At 38.8% G+C, this 18,633-nt stretch overlaps 1 protein-coding gene across 1 annotated transcript in view; it reads right to left on the bottom strand.

Annotated features, from left to right (window-relative positions):
* Positions 1-18,633, bottom strand: part of RRAS2 (RAS related 2) — an 80,339-nt gene that overhangs the window by 15,089 nt on the left and 46,617 nt on the right. The window contains exons 2-4 of the mRNA XM_023230809.3: positions 2,360-2,447; positions 1,349-1,451; positions 1,059-1,167 (exon numbers count right to left, since the gene is read on the bottom strand). Of these exons, the coding sequence (XP_023086577.1) occupies positions 1,059-1,167; positions 1,349-1,451; positions 2,360-2,447 (300 nt within the window). The remainder of the gene's footprint in view (positions 1-1,058; positions 1,168-1,348; positions 1,452-2,359; positions 2,448-18,633) is intronic.

Below are 18,633 nucleotides of genomic sequence, written 5' to 3'. Positions count from 1 at the left end.
TATATATATATATATAACATTGATATTGTTTGGCTGTGTCCCCATCCAAATCTCATCTTCAACTGTAGTTCCATAATCCCCACGTGTCGTGGGAGGGACCAGGTGGAGATAATTGAATCATCGGTGTTTTCCCCCATCCTGTTCTCCTGGTAGTGAGTAAGTCTCACAAGATCTGATGGTTTTAAAAAGGGCAGTTTCCCTGCACACACTCTCTTGCCTGCCGTCTTTGCTCCTCCTTCGCCTTCCGCCATGATTGTGAGGTCTCCCCAGCGATATGAAACTGCGAGTCCATTAAACCTCTTTTTCTTTATAAATTACCCAGTCTTGGGTATGTCCTTTTAGCAGCATGAGAACGGACTAATACAAATGAACAGCCTGCATTAATATACAACTGACCTTGTTCCCTTCCTCTACAAAAAAGGTGAATGTACAATGTTACCAAAAAATTGTTTTAACTAATAAAATTTCAGTAAGTGGGTAAAGAAACAAGTGAGAATAAATTAGCCTGCAAACTAAATACTAAAAATATTATTTTATTAAATGTTACCAAAGTGTTAGAGCTAGCCAATGTAAAGAATTAATAGAAAATTCAGTCATTAAAGTGACTTAGAAAAAATCCAAATATTGTAACGTAAATGAAAGCCATTCTCTACATGAAGTTAATTTAGTATTAACACTGAATAACTTAGGCCTTTAGTGGTTAACTTTGAAATTATTCAACTAAGTTAGAGTTTTGGGTGTAATCCAAGAAATTATTACATGTGAATGAAGCTAGTTCAAACACTTGCAGGCTTATAAAGTCTTACAAAATTTTATGAAAAACTATTTGAAAATAAGAAATTTTAATTTCCCCAAATCTACGTCCTTTCTATTTTTTTTACCCGCTGTGACTTCTGTAAATACAGTGTGCCAGACTCAGCTATAAACACTTAAGTGGCATGGAGCACAGTATTTTTTCTTTTTTTTTTTTACCAGACTTTCAATTATTTCCTTAAATCTATCAGTTCACTCACATGATTACAAACAATTGGTTTCCCAACAGTGAAATTCCTTCTCACCTGTCTTTGATGATCCAGATCTGCTTTATTACCAATTAAAATCATTGGGAACTCATCACGATCCTTTACTCTGAGAATCTGTCTTTGAAACTTATAGATTTCTTCAAAACTTAAAAAAAAAAAAATCAAAAACAAATTAATCAATTTGGTCAAGTATCAGAATTCAGCAAGTCTCATGTCCCTTTTAGTACTTTATTTTTCCTTTTACTATAAAAACAAAAAGTCCAAATTCAATAAAGTCTAGTGATCTTGACAAAAACAGTGGATCTACATTCTAATATGGTACAAACCTGCCTCTATCTGTGACTGAAAAGACCAACAGGAAGCCCTCGCCAGTCCTCATATACTGTTCTCTCATGGCTCCAAACTCTTCTTGTCCTGCTGTATCCAAAACTACAGAAAAAACAACAAATGTAATTATACTTGTGCTTTCATTTTATAAACTGCTTCCCCACAAGGGCAAGACCAATTAATGTGGGTCCTCTAGAGAGCCTCATACTTGGTATAATATAGAAATGGCATTCCTTTCTTAGTACTTTATTCTTAATACTAAAGACAAATATATTCTAATGGCAGACAGTTACAGAGTTTATCTTCATCAGTACTGGTTGACTTTGTGGTTAGAATATATTAGCATACTAACTAGAAGCTTAAAAATAGCAAATACATTTAATCAGATAGAGTCAAGTAGCCTCTAAAATCACTTGAATGTTTTATCCCCTCCATGGAAAAAACTGAAAAAGATACTTGTAAATTCAATAAAGAAATCTGAGTTATAACCACCATCCCCCAATACCATACTTAGTGCAGGTGCTAATGTAATTTTTGATCTCTGCAAATAAAAGAATCACACATATTAGAAGAAGAGGGCTTTCCTTGTGGAGAGTTAGGATGTTTAGACACAAACAGTATTTGTTAAAGCCTCTGTGCTATAAATTCTAAGTAACAAATATCAAACCTTTTCTATATTCACTTCATCCATTTTAACCTTTGCCAAAAGGTAGGAAGAGTTGAGACCTGGCAGGTTTTTTCCAGTTGCCCCAATAAAATCAACTTCAACAAACTGCAATGAGACTAGTTTCACTAGAACAAGATCAGTACAAATATTGTTTTACTTTTCATTTACTGAAGAATATTTAAATTACCCATTTTGCGGACTCTTCAATCAAAACTTACAAATGACATGGGCTAATATTCCAGATCATCTAATATTTCAAATATATTTAACATAGCAAAACATCAGAGCTTACTTTTTTAAAATATATGATATGCAAATTATCAAATAAAGGAAGTTTACTTACTATCTAGCCGGGCTGCTCTGTCATCTATCACACATTGCTTTGTATAAGAATCTTCAATGGTTGGATCATAATCCGTTACAAAATAGGACTGCAAGAAAAGAAAAAACCTAATTTTAAAATTTATGGCCAGGCATGGTATCTCACACCTGTAAATCTAGTGCTTTGGGAGGCTGAGGGAGGAGGATCACTTGAGGCCAGGAGTTTGAGACCAGCCTGGGCAACACAGCAAGACTCTATCTCTTAAAAAAAAAAAAAAAATTAAAAAATTAAAACATTAGCCGACGTGGTGTGTCCCTGTGTTCTCTGCTACTTGGGAGGCTGATGTGGGAGGATCACTTGAGCCCAGGTGGTAGGGGCTGCAATGAACCATGATTGTGCCACTGTATTCCAGCCTGGGAGACAGGACAAGACCCTGTCTCAAAAATAAAAACAAATAAAATAAATAGAATAAAAAATAAAATTTATGATTACCTGCCTACAAATGTTACTTTGCTTAACAAATTCCACTTACCCAGAACTAATCAAAACATTTTCACTGTACTAGGGTTTACCCTATATGTCAAATTCCCACCAAATGCTCTTATGAGCACTTTCATGTGAGGAAAAGGTACTAGGTATCGCTAAATATTCATATCTGAAATATGCAAGATTGCAAAAGATCTACAACTTTTTTTGTAATTATTTAAGGTTAAGAATCTAGATCTCAAACTCTAGAAAAATTAGAAAACACAGTAAGTTATAATTCAGACCTATTTGAATTAGCAACCTGATTATAATCATCAGTCCTGAGAAGACAAGTAGCTGGAAAGAAATGGAGACAACACAAAGAAGCCTGGAACATTTCATCTTATACCTTTCTTTTCTCACACTTTGTCTTATTCCTCTTTCAACTCTTATGTACTATAAGAAAATATCATTTTGAAATTTTTTCATCTGTAGGAACCTCAAACTTATTCTTCAGTGACACCTTTTTTTGTTTTTTAAATCTTATATTCTATTCCTCTCTTCTTTGATCAAACCCTCCCAACTATTGGGAAAAAAAGGGGGGGGGGACAAAAAGTATCCAAGTAAGAAGGGAAGAATCTCAGCCTATATATCAGTTTTCTTTAAAAGGGTTTTAAAAGTCAGCTACTCAGGAGGCTGAGGTGAAAGGATCACCTGAGCCCAGAAGGTCAAGGCTACAGTGAGACATGATCGCACTGCACTCTAGCCTTGGTGACAGGATGAGACCCTGTTTCCAAAAAAGAAAAAGGTTTAAAAAAGAAAACAATAATAATCTGAGAAAGTGCATTTCCCTCTTTTTACAGAAGGGCACTAACTAGGACACCAACATTCTCCTCCTTTTGTTCTGAGTATCTCCTTTGATCTACTTTGGACAGACTTCGTCAAAGCCCATTTTTCCCACTGGCTCATTACAAAATCTGAAGGAATGATTTGGAAGGAGACAGCTTAATGCTAGGAACTAGCACCAAGGGTGTTTAGCCTTCTTCAGGCAAGGGTTCCTGGCTCTCGCAACCCAACAGTTGTGGTGACCTACGCAAACACCAGAGAGCTACTCAGAAATAAGCCCTCGGAACAGGAGAGAAAAGAACCCCCTGGTTTTGGGAGGAGATACACTAATCTGCCTGATACCATGACTTTACATATTTTTTTTTGAAGAACACTTTCCACGTTTTATTTAAGTCTTAAGAATAACTTTAAAGCCAGGCATGGTGGCTCATGCCTGTAATCCTAACACCTTGTGAAAATCACTCGAACCCAGGAGTTCCAGACTAGCCTGGGCAACAAGGTGAGACCGCATCTCTACAAAAAATGTAAGACTTAGCCAGACGTGGTGGGGTACACCTGGAGTCCTAGTTACTCTGGAGACTGAGACAGAAGAATTGCTTGAGCCTAGGAGTTCGAGGTTGCAGTGAGGTATGATCATGTCACACGACACTCTAGCCTGGGAGACAGAATAACACCCTCTGAAAAATTTTTTTAAGTTAAAATTAAAATGTTTAATCACAGAATTCCTATATTCTGTGATTATAGAATATCAATAATCCTATTTCTTTTTTGATATTTCACTTAAATGCATGCTTTACTGAACAAAGTCTGTAAAAGAAATGTTTACCAACAGCAGTAACTTTTAGTAGGCAGCCATCTCCTCCACTACTCCATCACCATTTAAAAATAAACAAGTATCAATTCACTTAACCAGCCTAAAAAAAAATAAATAAATAAGCAAGTATCAAAACAATCATGATCTTACTTTTTGGCAGCCATGCCACTTCAAAAAGTAAATAAATTTTACTGGGAACAATATTCTCTATACCCACTATTCTAAACAATAGGAATCAGCAGTGTTTCACAAGCAAATTGGATAAAGCATGTTCTGTACTTTTTAAGATTCGTTTCTTGAAACATGTTTCCCCATATGCCATGCTTTTATATCTTGTAAAACCTGAATTTCACTGACTACTCCCAGTTAATGCCTAAAAGTGCTACACTGTCCCTATCAATTTGGCCTAAAATATAATAAACAAATGTTAAATACATTTTTTTTACAAATGTCTAAGCCATGCACAATAACTAGAATTACTTAAATGTGACAGTTCTTGGCATTGTGAGATTAAGATATAAGCATGTACAAAAGATTGTTGGTTTGATTGTTGTATAAAAGACTGTTACAACTTTGAAGTCCAGTATAACAAACTGTTTTACCTCTACTAGCTATGAACATTTCTTTGGATGTCTTAACTCTTGAAACACAATCTTAGTATTACAAGAATTTTGCCATACTGCTACATGCATTTATTCCACTCATACTAATTTTTAAGACAAATTAATTGTTGGGATTTTTGGATATTTAGGTTCACATCTAATCTCTGCTGTGTCCTATCTTCAAACTTTGTCTACAGAGACGATCATCATCTACTTGCTATACGTAAATTATAGAGCCATCCACATTGGAAGATTCCTCCTCCAAGGAAACATCACTCTGGGAACTGACTATCATAGAATCAAAAACCTCTTTCCCTCTCAAAATTCTAACAAGACAGGTCAGAATATCCTTAAGAAGAGCATTCACTGTGTGCAGGTAACAAATACAAGCATTATCCCCCACCAAAAAGGCAACATTTTTGTTAAACTTGGATACCAGATATTTGAGGCAACAGATCACCAATAAGTAATCAGTCCCAGTGATGAACAGTCCTAGGTTTAATTCTAACTCTGCTACTCTCTAGCTGTGGGACCTAAGGCAAATCACTTTACATGTCTAATCTTTAGCATCTATAAAACAGAGACAGAAACAAAATCCTGTGAAGCAGGTAGAATGAAGTAATGCATATGAAGTACCAAGGCATGCTGATTAATAAATGTCAACCATAATAATAATTTTTGTCATGCAGTTAAACGGTGTGAATTAGGGTTTTTTACTCAAGTATAAAGATTTGCTAAGCTCAGGAGTAGCTGTAATAATTCCAGTCCTAGTTACACTTCAGACCAACCACATGACCTCTGGGACTTGATATCCACACACTGTGAATCAAGATGAAAGCTGGGGTTCTGGAAATAGTCTCTGGATTTGAGCAGCAACTACACCGGTAATTTACGTAAGTAAAAACCCATCAAGCTGTACATTTAAGATCTGTACACTTTTTTGTACATATATGAACACCTCTAGAGAATATATAAATTAAATGGCTTCCTGCTGCTTATAGGATTCCATAGTTTCTTTATGTAGTATGCAAAGCCCTCCAGTCTTTATGTAGTACGCAAAGCCCTTCAGTTTGATCTGTGTTGTTCACCATGCAAAGCCCCATTTCCCACTACTTTGAAACCCTTCGGCCAACTGTCCTTGCTCTCTTGATTTCACTCACTCATTTGTTCAATGATCATGTATGCAGCACCTACTAAGAACTCCATAAAGACAAGGTCTCTACCTTCAGAGCCCAGTGTCCTTTATACAACAATCAGTAGTTGAGCTATTACTGGGGGCAAAAGGGATTGGGGCATTTTAAATCTATACCCAAGACAAAGAACAGAAACAGCACGAAGTGCCAATACCATGCTTGTTCAGAAGGCAAGAGAAGTTAGGCAGTTAATACTAGTTATGTACAGAACTATGTGTGCATTCACTTACAAACACAGAGCCTCAGCAATTTGCCAGAAAAGAAAACAGTCTCTCTCCTGAAGTTATAAAAAGTTACCAACTATATCCTAGAAAGGATGTTCTGTAGTAGAAAGAGAAAAAAGAAAAAAAAAAAAAAAAAAAAACCCAGCACAGTATTGCACTGAGCTAGAGAGTAAAGGTTCAGGCAAGGATAGGGAAAGAGGGTGGACCCAAGGGCTCAAGAGTACAATGAGGGGAAAGGAAGGGTGGAGGATGGAGAGAGCACATGTTTCCCGACGGACATGAAAGGATGTATGCAGAAGGATCCTAGTCAAAAGACAGGGAATACCCCCATTCAAAGGGTAGCATGCCTTCCCGGTAGTATGGAAGGGCAAATGAACTTCAGTTTCTTTAAAGTTGTCAGGAGATATGGAGAAACATTTAGGATTAGGGAAGCTATCACATTCAGACAGAGATAAAATCTGGTCTAGCAAGCCTGGGCAAATTGGCAAGAACGCCATCTCTACAAAAAATAAATTAGCCAGGTGTGGTGGCACGCACCTATAGTCCCAGCTACTCAGGAGACTGAGGTAGGAGGATTGCTTGCGCCCAGAAAGATGAGGTTGCAGTGAGCCATGACGGCACCACTGCACTCCAGCCTGAGCAACGAAGCAAGACCCTGTTTCAACACCACCCCCTCCAAAAAAAAATTGATCTGGGTAAGTTTGTCAGAAGCCCCTAATAATGCCAAAGTATAATATTATGCTGGGATAAGCAGGATAATCCTGCTTACATGCCACTAGATTACGTAACAGAAGCTCGGGCTGGCCTCCTAAGGAGAACTGCCAACTCAGTATCTCCCCATTCAAAGAAGCTACATTAAGGAGGAAAAGAAGGAAGGAAGGAGAGGAAAGGGGATGAGTTGCCCTTCAGCATTCAGTGGTAAGGAGTGACAACTCACTTTCTCCTGACACCAAGCTATTGGTGAAAGTGTAGTTCCCGAACACTGCCACATAGTGGTGCCTGGTCTACACACTGGAACTGGTAATTTACTGGAAATTCTAGGAAACTCAGTGAATCCAGCACACTGGTTAAGTCTACCACCCTTGCATAGAAAAAGGATAGGCTAGATCTAAGGTACCACTGGGGAGCTGTAAACAAATGCAGGGCAGTTCTGAGCACAGCATCATTCTCAGGCAAGTCGTAGGAGTTCTCTAAAACCATAGGGTATAAAAAGGGGAAGGGAAAAGGAGAGGAGAGGACAGAAACAGACGAAACAGACAAAACAAGTGTAGGAAAACCCTGAAAAATACTGAATCTGGGCAATGTGTATATGGTTGTAGGTTCTCTGAACTTTTGTATATATTTGATAATTTCATATTAAAATTAATTTTTTCTAAATCTGGTGGTAGCACATAAGGAAAGAGTGATCTTTTTTTAACCCTGAGCTTTCACCTCACTCAAGACTACATCATGTAGAAAGCTAATAGCTTTTCTTGCTCAGAATATATTCCAGGTTTTTTTCTCTCTTTTCCCCACCCCTCTTTTCTCCCTTCCTCCTTTTCTCTCAATACCATATACATCTTATCTACTTTATCTTTTATTTTTTACTTTTATTGTCCATTTCTTCCCCAACCCAACTAGAAACTTCACGAGGGCAGGGACTTTGTCAGAGAAGTAAAGTGACCTGCTTAGTGCTTAAACATCAAATCACGTTGCTACTCTGCCTCTCTGAAAGTAAAACACACTCACACTCATCTTCCATTCCTGCTTCCACTGATCCCATTGAAAGTGACATATCCATAGGCCAGGCACCGTGGCTCATGCCTATAATCCCAGTATTTTGGGAGGCCGAGGCGGGTGGATCACCTGAGGTCAGGAGTTCGAGACCAGCCTGGCCAACATGGTGAAACCCCATCTCTACTAAAAATACAAAAATTAGCCGGGCATGGTGGCAGGCACCTGTAGTCCCAGCTATTTGGGAGGCTGAGGCAGGAGAATCGCTTGAACCCGGGTGGCAGATCTTGTCAGTAAGCCAAGATCTTGCCACTGTACTCCAGCCTGGGCAACAGAGCGAGACTCTGTTTCAAAAATAAAAATAAATAAATAAATGAAATGCATAAAATTTCAAATTTCTCATTCCCTTACTGGTCTATAAAGGAATAAATGTACCCCCCCACCCCCACTCAAAAAAAAAAAAAAAGACTAACAAATTTACTTTCTTTTCTTCTCCTTCTTGGGCTCCTGCTCAGCTCACCCCTTACCCCCTTCCTACACACAGATATCAGGTCACGAAACATTCTAGAGGCAAAATTCTGTGATTCTCTGCTCCCCTCCAGTTTAAGACAGCATTTCCCTATTATTACTTCTATCCATAAAACACGTACTATGTTTTTTAAATTATGATAAACTAAAACATGAGATTTCATTAACTTGCTTCCTATTAATAGGTGCATTTATATCTTTACTGGTGACAACATGATGAGAAGAAAACACAAGGGCTCTGGAGTCGGACAGCCTGAAATCCAAATCCAGAAGTCATCCCTACTTGCTAGTTGTTTGAGTCCTTGGGTAAACTGACTAACACATCTCTAACTCCATTTCCTCAACAGAAAAGGGCAAGAATGGCAGTTTAGGGAAGGCATATTCCAATGCCCACTTCAGATGTGGCGGCGAAGAAATTATAAGGGAAAAGGAAAACCTTCCCGGGGAGCTGCTCCCACTCCCAGCGGGTAAGGGGAAGCTCACAAAGTTGCCCCTCAGGATCTAAGGGCCACAAGTCCCCAGTGACTGCTATGTAGCCTCCATTCTCCTCTTCCAGGACAGAAGCGCTGGCTAAGTTATCCTATCCCTAGTTCCACCACTGTATCTCTGGTGTGTGGGGCTGCCTAGGGAGGCAGCAGAATTGAGGGAGTCTGAGGTGTAAGTCAAATAGACCCGGACACAGTTCTATCAGTTTGCCAGCTGTGAGAAACTAGAGCAGCTCACTTAACCTGTTTGAACCTCAGTTTCCTTGTCTATGAAATGAAAATCACACCAACTTTGCAAGGATTGTTGTGAAAAGTTAAAAAATACTCTATGTCTATGTGGAGTACAAAGCACAACAGATGCCCTTAATAAATTATAGCTAATAAAGCCAAATCACATCTTGCTTTCTATGCAATGCCTTCAACACTCCAACCAGAAAATAATCTCAATATTCTCTTACCCTTAAAGTGACAAGAGTTTGGATTTTTCTCAACTTCTGTCTTATTAGTAATAAGTTGTGATTTAGAAAATACATATACCAAGCTCAATGTATACTATATAATTGATACTTACAATTTCCTTTTACAATTGCTTATCTTTTCATGTATGTGTGTAAGTGAATGTATGAATAACTGATACATTGAGTTAAACTCAAAGGGTATAAACATAAGACTTTCCCTCCAAGCCCTTCTGTGGGAAAGTTTTTCCTCATTCCTGAGTGAAATCTAAGGCAAGTCTCATAATTTTTTAAAATCATTCTTTGACTACAAATATATTAAGACCAAACGCAATGGTTCATGCCTGTAATCCCAGCACTTTGGGAGGCACAGGCAGGAGGATTGCTTGAGCCCAGGAGTTTGAGACCAGCCTCAGTGACATAGAGAGACCCCATCTCCACAAAAAGGAAAAAAAAAAAGTTTAACTATCTTTCAGCCCCAAGAATACCACAGTTTCAACAACTGTCTTAATTGCAGTAATCTATACTCATCTACATTAAAGCTTCTCCCCTTCCTTGATGGAGGTGAGAAGTCTAGTTGGGCTGCGGGATATGGGGAATCCTGTCATCATCTCTCTCTCACCGCTCTCTGCATCTCTTCTACCCACAACAAGGCCGTCTCTGGCTCCTTCAGGGTGGGAACTGACGGAGTGAGAAAAACTATGGGGGTGTCAAAAGGCCACACCAATTAACTGTGATGTGCATACCAACTTTTTCGTGAGGGCCCTCCATATTCAATTCCCAGAACTTAAGTGAGACCTGGCCATTTACAACCCCAACCCTCGATCTCTGGGGTTTCCATGGGTACCTCCCTTCTGGTTCACGTCACCTTCTAGGTGGCCAAGCACAGTTCACTTTCTAGATGGCTTTAAGCTGGTTTCACCCAGCAGCTCAAGGAAACACTAATGTCTTTCCAAGTACAGCGAGCTAACATACAATCTTCTCTGTGCTCTGCTGCCTCAGGGCTACTGAGCCATAGATTTGCATACTAAACCTTTCACTCCCCAAACTCCAGGGGATACATGTCAAATTCTCATAATGACTCCATTAGAGCCTCCCTCATCATTTGGCTTAAATGAAAGGGGCTTAAGGAGAAGCATCTTTCTCCTCTCCTCCACTATGTGTGGAAGCAGGAAGGGACACCAAACACAAGATATGAATAGCTCTTTCCAAAAATATTGTCTTGGAACCCTTAATAATCTCAACGCTTTTATTCCCTAGAGGTAGGTATGGGCTACATGTGCAAAACCAGCTTAAGGCTACCCACTATGCAAGTTCTTGGAATATGAGGATAACTTGGCACCTACTGTTTTATTCTGTCTTTTGGGTTTCAACAGAAGCTAAAATCAATTTGAGTTCCAGTTAAAATTGTGTTATATGTCCCAGGACATATAAAACTAGATTTACATGCTCAAGGTTTTTAAAACTTTCCTGAAGCTAAGTAATATACTTGCACATAGATCTCAAAGTATCAGCTATTGGAAAACACAGTAATTGTGAGGACTGCAGTGGGGAGAGAAGAATTAATTTCCCCAAGCACAATAACGGCCTAGTTAGCCATTGGTAGCCTCTATTTTCAAAAACAAGAGCAGAGCAAATTCCTCTGGTAACACTAGAGAAGACTGCAGCAACTTCAGGCAGCTGTAAGCCAGAGCTGGGCTCCTCCTTGTGTCACTTTTTAGCAGCAGCTGTCATGTCACAGAGAACCTTTGTTCCCTGCAACATCCTCCCTTATTTTTTTGTCAAATGTTTCCAATATGCTTGATATTCCTTCACTGAAGTACAGTTTTTTTTTGACTGAAATTAGTATTTCACTTAATCTAACATGTACAATTATGTATGTCTATAATTTAAACCCCAGAACTCTAATGCAGAATAACAAAAGCTACACTAAATCCAGTAATCCTTTTAGTTTCTTTTTAACAAAATTTAGTGAGGTCTTCAGTGTTGCCGATTGTCTCAGACTGCCTAAAGCAACTATGTGCCTTCTATTTGCCTTCCATACATTTTCAGCTACTATATATGTATCACCTCACACATAGTATTTAGTTGCAAATGAATGGGCCTGGTATGTGCCAGCAGAAAGTACAATACAAAATCAGCTTACAAACTGGTTCTATCACAAAAGTCTGTGTATAAGTTATTTGGTGTTTCTTCCTAAATTGCAGGTATATTCACAAGCCAAACCACAAAAGCTACTACTGGATGTGGCCCCGCCAGTATCAGCCCCAAGTTCTAACCTCTAAGGCAGGGTAATTTTTTCTAAGAATAAATGGGAAGAGAATTTCTTTTCCTTTTCCAGAGGACAGAGTCAGGCCTAAACAAAACTTATATAGAGGGAAAGCTTGTCTTTGGGGTACCACTTGTATACCCCAGCCTTCTCAGCCTGCCCTAACTCCCCACTCGAATAGCCTTCCCTGGGTTTAACCTTCTTCTGAAAACATTCTAAGTACAAAAACACTGTATGTCTCTTCCCACTGTCCCCAAATTAAAACCCTCAGGAGATATTCCCTGAATTCCCAAACTAAAATCCACAGGCACATTCCCACTAGCAGTGTTTGGGGGTTCCAATTCTTCAATATCCTCATCTAGACCTGTTATTAAACAGCAGTCTTGACCATGGGTGGTGGCTCACACCTGTAATCCTAACACTTTGGAAGGCTGAGAGGATCACTTGAGCCCAGGAGTTCGAGACCAGCTGGGCAACACAGTGAGACCCCCATCTCTACGAAATATTTAAAAATTAGTCAGATGTGGTGGTGCATAACTGTAGTCCCAGCTATGTGAGAGTCTGAGGTAGGAGGATCACTTGAGCCCAGGTGTTAGAGGCTGCAGTGAGCAGTAACCACACCACTGCATTCCAACCTGGGCTACAGAGTGAGCTCCTATCCCCAACCCCCACCCCACCCAAAAAAAAGGAATAATTTTTTTACAATAGACACCCTATGGATGTAAAATAGTCTCTCACTGCAGTTTTAATGTGCATTTCCCTAGTGGGATGTTGAGTACCTTTTTGTGTGCTTATTGGCCATTTGTATATCTTCTTTGCAGAAATGGCTACTCAAATCGTTGCCCCTTATTAAATTTTATCTTATCATTGAATGTAAGAGTAGTTTATATATTCTGGATATAAATCCCTTATCAGAAATACGATTTACAAATATTTTTAAATGGTTTTCATTCATTCCTTCATTTATAGAAATGGGATCCCACTATGTTGTCCAGGCTGGTGTCAAACTCCTAGGCTTAAGGGATCCTGCCATCTCAGCCTCCTGAGTAGCTGGGACTACAGGCATGCATCACTGTGCCCAGATGATCTGCAAATATTTTCTCTCATAGCCCCCTTCTTATAAAGCCTTCCTGCCATAAATGAGTACATAGTTCCTAAATCTCAATTGTGGGGCTAAGTCTTATTACCCACCAACAACTCTCCACAATTCCAATTCCACATACCCAAGATTTTGGGTAATACCTGCTCCTGCGCCATCAATGGGTTGTACTAGCCTCCCACTAGGTGACTGTTCTACTGGGCTGACTGCTGATCTAGAACGAAACTTCCCTCACTGTAACTATCCCTCTAACACACCATTCACCCCACTCCCTACCCTGAGCTTTTCCTACCACACTGAACTTCAGCCTATACCATGCACTAGCATAGTTCACTTGTCCCAGTATGTGAATTTACCCTTTTTCATCAAAGCTAAGATGCCACTGATTGTAAGACCATCATTATTTTATGTGCCAAGATTAAAAAAAAAAAAAAACAAGGCTGGGCGCAGTGGTTCACGCCTATAATCCTAGTACTTTAGAAGGCCAAGGTGGGTGGATCACTTGAGGTCAGGAGTTCAAGACCAGCCTGGGAAATATGGTGAAACTCAGTCTCTACCAAAAATACAAAAATTAGCTGGGCATGATGGCACAGGCCTGTGGTTTTAGCTATGTGGGAAGTTGAACTGGGAGGATCACAGGAGCTCAGGAAGTCAAGGCTGCAGTGAGCCGTGATTGTGCCACTATACTCCAGCCTGGGTGACAGAGGAGACCCTCCCCCTACCCCCAACCAAAAAAAAGAAAAAGAAAGAGAAAAAAAATGCTACCAATACACTCATGACATGCCTTTGATTATAAGGCATCTCAATTTCAGATATACTAAAATGTATGGGGGGGAATGTGATGAAATACAATAGTTCTAGACAACCGTACTGGTAAGGCTAGTTTTTGAGACGGAATATCTCACTTTGTCGCCCAGGCTGGAGAGCAGTGGTGCAATCTCAGCTCACTGCAACCTCTGTCTCCCTGGTTCAAGTGATTCTCCTACCTCAGCCTCCCGAGTAGCTGGAATTACAGGCACCCACCATTTTACAGATGAGACCATTGAGGCTCAGCAGTTAAATAACCTGCCAAAGGTCACAAAGTGGAACTGGGATTCAAATCAGGTCTAACTCCAATGCAATACTCCTTCCATTACACTTTCTTTAACCTGCCATACTAACATAGCACACAGCCTGCGACATTTTAAAAAACAAACATCCTGGTACCTTTTTAAAATAAGTGATTCGTTATTTTTTTAAATTATAAACTGCTACTGCCAGATAGAAAAGTAAAGTCGTTTCATTAAAAATGGAAACACCCCATTTGTAAGTTATGAGTAAATGTATAAGTAGGTCATTTTTTAAAATACACAAAGATCCTCTTTGATCCAGCAATTTCAATTCCAGAAACTTATCCTGCCAATAGGTCTGCACATATAAGAAATGACATGTGCAAGGTTGTTCATAGTGAAATGTCTTTAAAAGACTGGAAACACAATGTGCTTCAGCAAGGACAATATCATTCAGCAAATGGCTGGTTAAATTATAAAAGGTTCATTCAATATAAATATAACCATTAAAAAAAGGAATGACTTCATCCATTAATATACAGTAATCTGCAAGATACGTTGTTAAATACCCACAGTTTATGTATTTGCTTTATGTGCACAAAATATCTCTGAAAAGATACACAAGAAACTGATGAACTTTATCTTTGGGTTTAACTGGGCTGCTGGGAGATATGGATGGAAGGAAAAACAATTCTTGTAGCTTTCAAATCTGAAATATGTGAATGAAAGAAGGAACACAAGAGTTTTGAACGACCTAGACAGATTAAACATAAACTCTTTAGTAATAAAAGCTAGATTCTAGTCCCAGCTATACAAACAACTAGCTGAGTGCTCCTAGATGAGTAAACCTCTTTCCTGGCTCTCAGCTATAAATGAAGAGTTTGCTCTTCATGTCCTCTTTAAGACTATTTCCAGGTATATAATTTTATTATGACATGTTTAGCTCCTACAATATGCTTTATAGGTGCTATCGGGACTTCCTTGTTTTAAATTTGTGGAATACAGAAAAATATCAGATTTTAAATGAGGAAGATTTGCTTGAAGACCTACCTCTGCTAATTTATAACTGTAGGATTTGCAGTAAGTCACTTCTCACTGACACCAAATTTAATTACTTGCAAAGCTGAGAGCTACTTTCAAAAGTTTGTTACAAGGAGTAACTATTCATTTGACAAATACTTGTTGTGTACATACTACCTACAAGCTAGGATATGGTTCTGAATAAGAATAAAACAAGCATAGTTCAGGTACTTGTTTTTTGTTATTTGTAGAGACAGAATCTTGCTCTATTGCCCAGGGTGGAGGGCAGTGGCCTGATCATGGCTTACTCCTGGCTCGAACTCCTGGGCTCAAGTGCTCCTCCCACCTCAGCCTCCAGAGTACCTGGGACTACAGGTGCATGCCACCACGCCTGGCTAATTTTTTCATTTTTTTTGTAGAGATGAGGTCTCACTATGTTCCCCAGGCTGGTCACCAACTCCTGGTCTCAAGCGATCCTACCACCTAGGACTCCCAAAGTGTTGGGATTACAGGCATGAGTCACTGCACCCAGTCAGTTCTGACACTTGTGGAGCTACGCTTTAGTGACGACATATAGGTCTACGGCACAGAAAAATTAAAGAAAAAAAACATCTTACACCTGTATCACTGTAGTTTTACTTTCCTAATGACATGAAGAACTAAATTCCTCATCATGTTCATCTCAAAATGGGAAAGCAGCAGCAGCAAATGCTCTCAACCAGAGTTTCCCTCCAAACCACATGCCTGGAGGCTGGGCCAACACTTCTCTGCAGGTGGCTGTCTATACATACCAAGGATGATCCATCTTATTTTTGATTACTTAACCTCATTCTACCAGCAATTCTCAGTTTTTATAAAATCTCTTCTTATGGCACACAAATTTAAATCAGACTAGATCGCTAGGGATAATTTTAAAATTTTATGTGGAGACAAACATGATTCATATCAAAAGGAACCATATATATACTCATAAAAATACCCAATTATGTAGGTTAAAAAAGTCAAGAACTAAACAGTACATGTTTACAGAATTTAAGACCCTGCTCACACCATTTAGAGACACAAATTATAGCTTGTCTATATGTGCTCAGCCTAATTTCATAGTAAAAAAATGCCACATCAATTGTAAACCACATGAAAAGAAAGTAAACATGTAACTAAACTGTGAATCATATTTATGCATATAATATAGGTCAGATTCTACAGCTATTATTCCATTTAGCAAAAGTACTTTCATAGTGCTTATCTGCAAATGCAGGAAGAGGCTTGCTCACTATAGCAGCTTGAATGGTGGCATCCAAAACAGATATATCCAACTCCTAATGCCTGGTACCTATGAATATGACCTTCTCTGGAAATAGGGTCTTTACAGTTATAATTAAGGTGAGATGGCCCTGGACCTAACTCCAACCACTGTTGTCCTTATAAGATAAAGGAGGGTGAGACGCAAAACATAGAAAATAACCTAGAAAGGAAGGACATATGAAAGCAGAAGCAGAGATTGGAGGGATGCGTCCACAAGCAAGCCAAGGAGCACAAAGGGCTGCCGATAAGCACCAGAAGCCAGGACAGAGGCATGAAAATGACTCTACCTCAAGACTCCAGAATCAACCAGCACAACAACAACTTGATTTTGGAGTTCTGACCCATGAAAAAATAAATTTCCTTTGTTTACACCACTAAGTTTGAGGTGGTTTGTTACAGCAGACCTAGGAAATTAATATACACATCTAAAATAATCATTTGTTTATAATGTAGTAAGTCTCAAGAGTAACCAGTAAAGAAAAAAGAACTTAACAAGTATTTTTAATTTATTATGTTATAAAACTTCCTCATTGTAGAAAATCTGGAAAATCATTAGAAAAAATTATAAAATTCACCTTTAGAATCAAAGCCCATCTTCACAATCTCTCAACTTAAAATGTGAAACTAGACATGTATTTTCTAGCATGTGAGCTAAATAACCTGATCTTAAATTGTTCAAATAATGTCCATCATTAAATGCCTTTGTTTACAAGTAGGTTTATATGGCACTTACACAACTATGAAATTGAGAGTCTATGATGGAAATTCTGATCTAATTTTAACATAAGCCTTCTAATTGAAACGTACAAATGGGAACTACAAGGAGAGTTTTATTGTCATGGGGGTTTCCAGCAAGGTGCTTTCCCTTGATCATTTTGGGTCCTAAACTGTTCTGGTCTCTAATCATAATTTACATATCAACCAAATCCTCAATTTTAGAAACAATATATGCAGAAATAAGAAGTGCAGAAAAGCAATAGATGCAGAACAAAATATTAACAAATTTTATTCAAGAGCTCTTGACTAATGGTCTTCCACATTTTCATTACATTTTTTTCAAAAAATGATTATCAATTAGATGCCATAAAATAAAGAGGAACATCTAACAGCTGCCATGTAATAGCAAATGTTGAAATACTGAGAATGAAAAATAGCTTGAAAATTATTGCCAAACCAAATCTTTGAATGCAGGCACATGATTTTTTTGTAGTTTTTGTTTTTTTGAGATGGAGTCTCACTCTGTCGCCCACATTGGAGTGCAGTGGTGCGATCTCGGCTCACTGCAACCTCCGCCTCCAGGTTCAAGTGATTCTCCTGCCTCAGCCTCCTGAGTAGCTGGGACTAAAGGCATGCGCCACTATGCCTGGCTAATTTTTATGTTTTTAGTAGACCAGGTTTCACCACGTTGGCCAGGCTGGTCTCAAACTCTTAGCCTCAAGTGATCCACCCACCTCAGCCTCCCAAAGTGCTGGGATTACAGGCATGAGCCACCACACCCAGCCGAACGCAAGCACATGTTTTAATATTTCATTTAAATAACCAGGGTTTTTGTTATAAAAAGTGAAAGTCTCGCTAACTCCAGGTAAATTTTTAAACTAAACCTGTACTATTTAAATGTTTATTCACAATTAGACAGCATCCTCATTCCTTAAGTGTGGGCTACACATAATGACTTCCTTCCAAAGAATACAATATGGAAAAGGGTTGGGGCAGGGAGTAACTTTATAGGACAGAAACCAGACAAACATGACCTCAGCCAGATGATCAGGGTCAGCATCAACAGTTACAAATCACACTGACAGCATGTACTCTTGATATAATGTGACGAAAACAGTACTTCACCTCTGTGGTCTTCCTCCCAAAAACCCATAACTCTACACCCCTCATGAGAAGAACACCAGATACATTCCAATAGAGGGGCACTCTACAAAACACTTAATGAGTACTCTTCAAAACAGGTGAGTCATCAAAAACAAGGAAAGTCAGCCAAGAGGAGCCTAAGAAGGCATGACAACTAAATGTAATGTGTTATCTTGATGGGATCCTGGATCAGAAAAAGGACATTAGGTAAAAACTATAGAAACCTGAATAATGTATAGACTTTAGCTAATAATAATGTATCCACACTGGTTCATTAATTCTAACAAATGTACCATACATGTTAACAATAGAGGAACTGAGTGACAGATATATGGAAACTTCCTACACTATCTTCTCAGGTTTTCTGT

This window comes from Piliocolobus tephrosceles, chromosome 13 (genome assembly GCF_002776525.5).
Source record: "Piliocolobus tephrosceles isolate RC106 chromosome 13, ASM277652v3, whole genome shotgun sequence".
In the NCBI taxonomy this organism is placed as follows: Eukaryota; Metazoa; Chordata; class Mammalia; order Primates; family Cercopithecidae; genus Piliocolobus; species Piliocolobus tephrosceles.
This window is presented reverse-complemented; position numbering and strand designations above follow the sequence as displayed.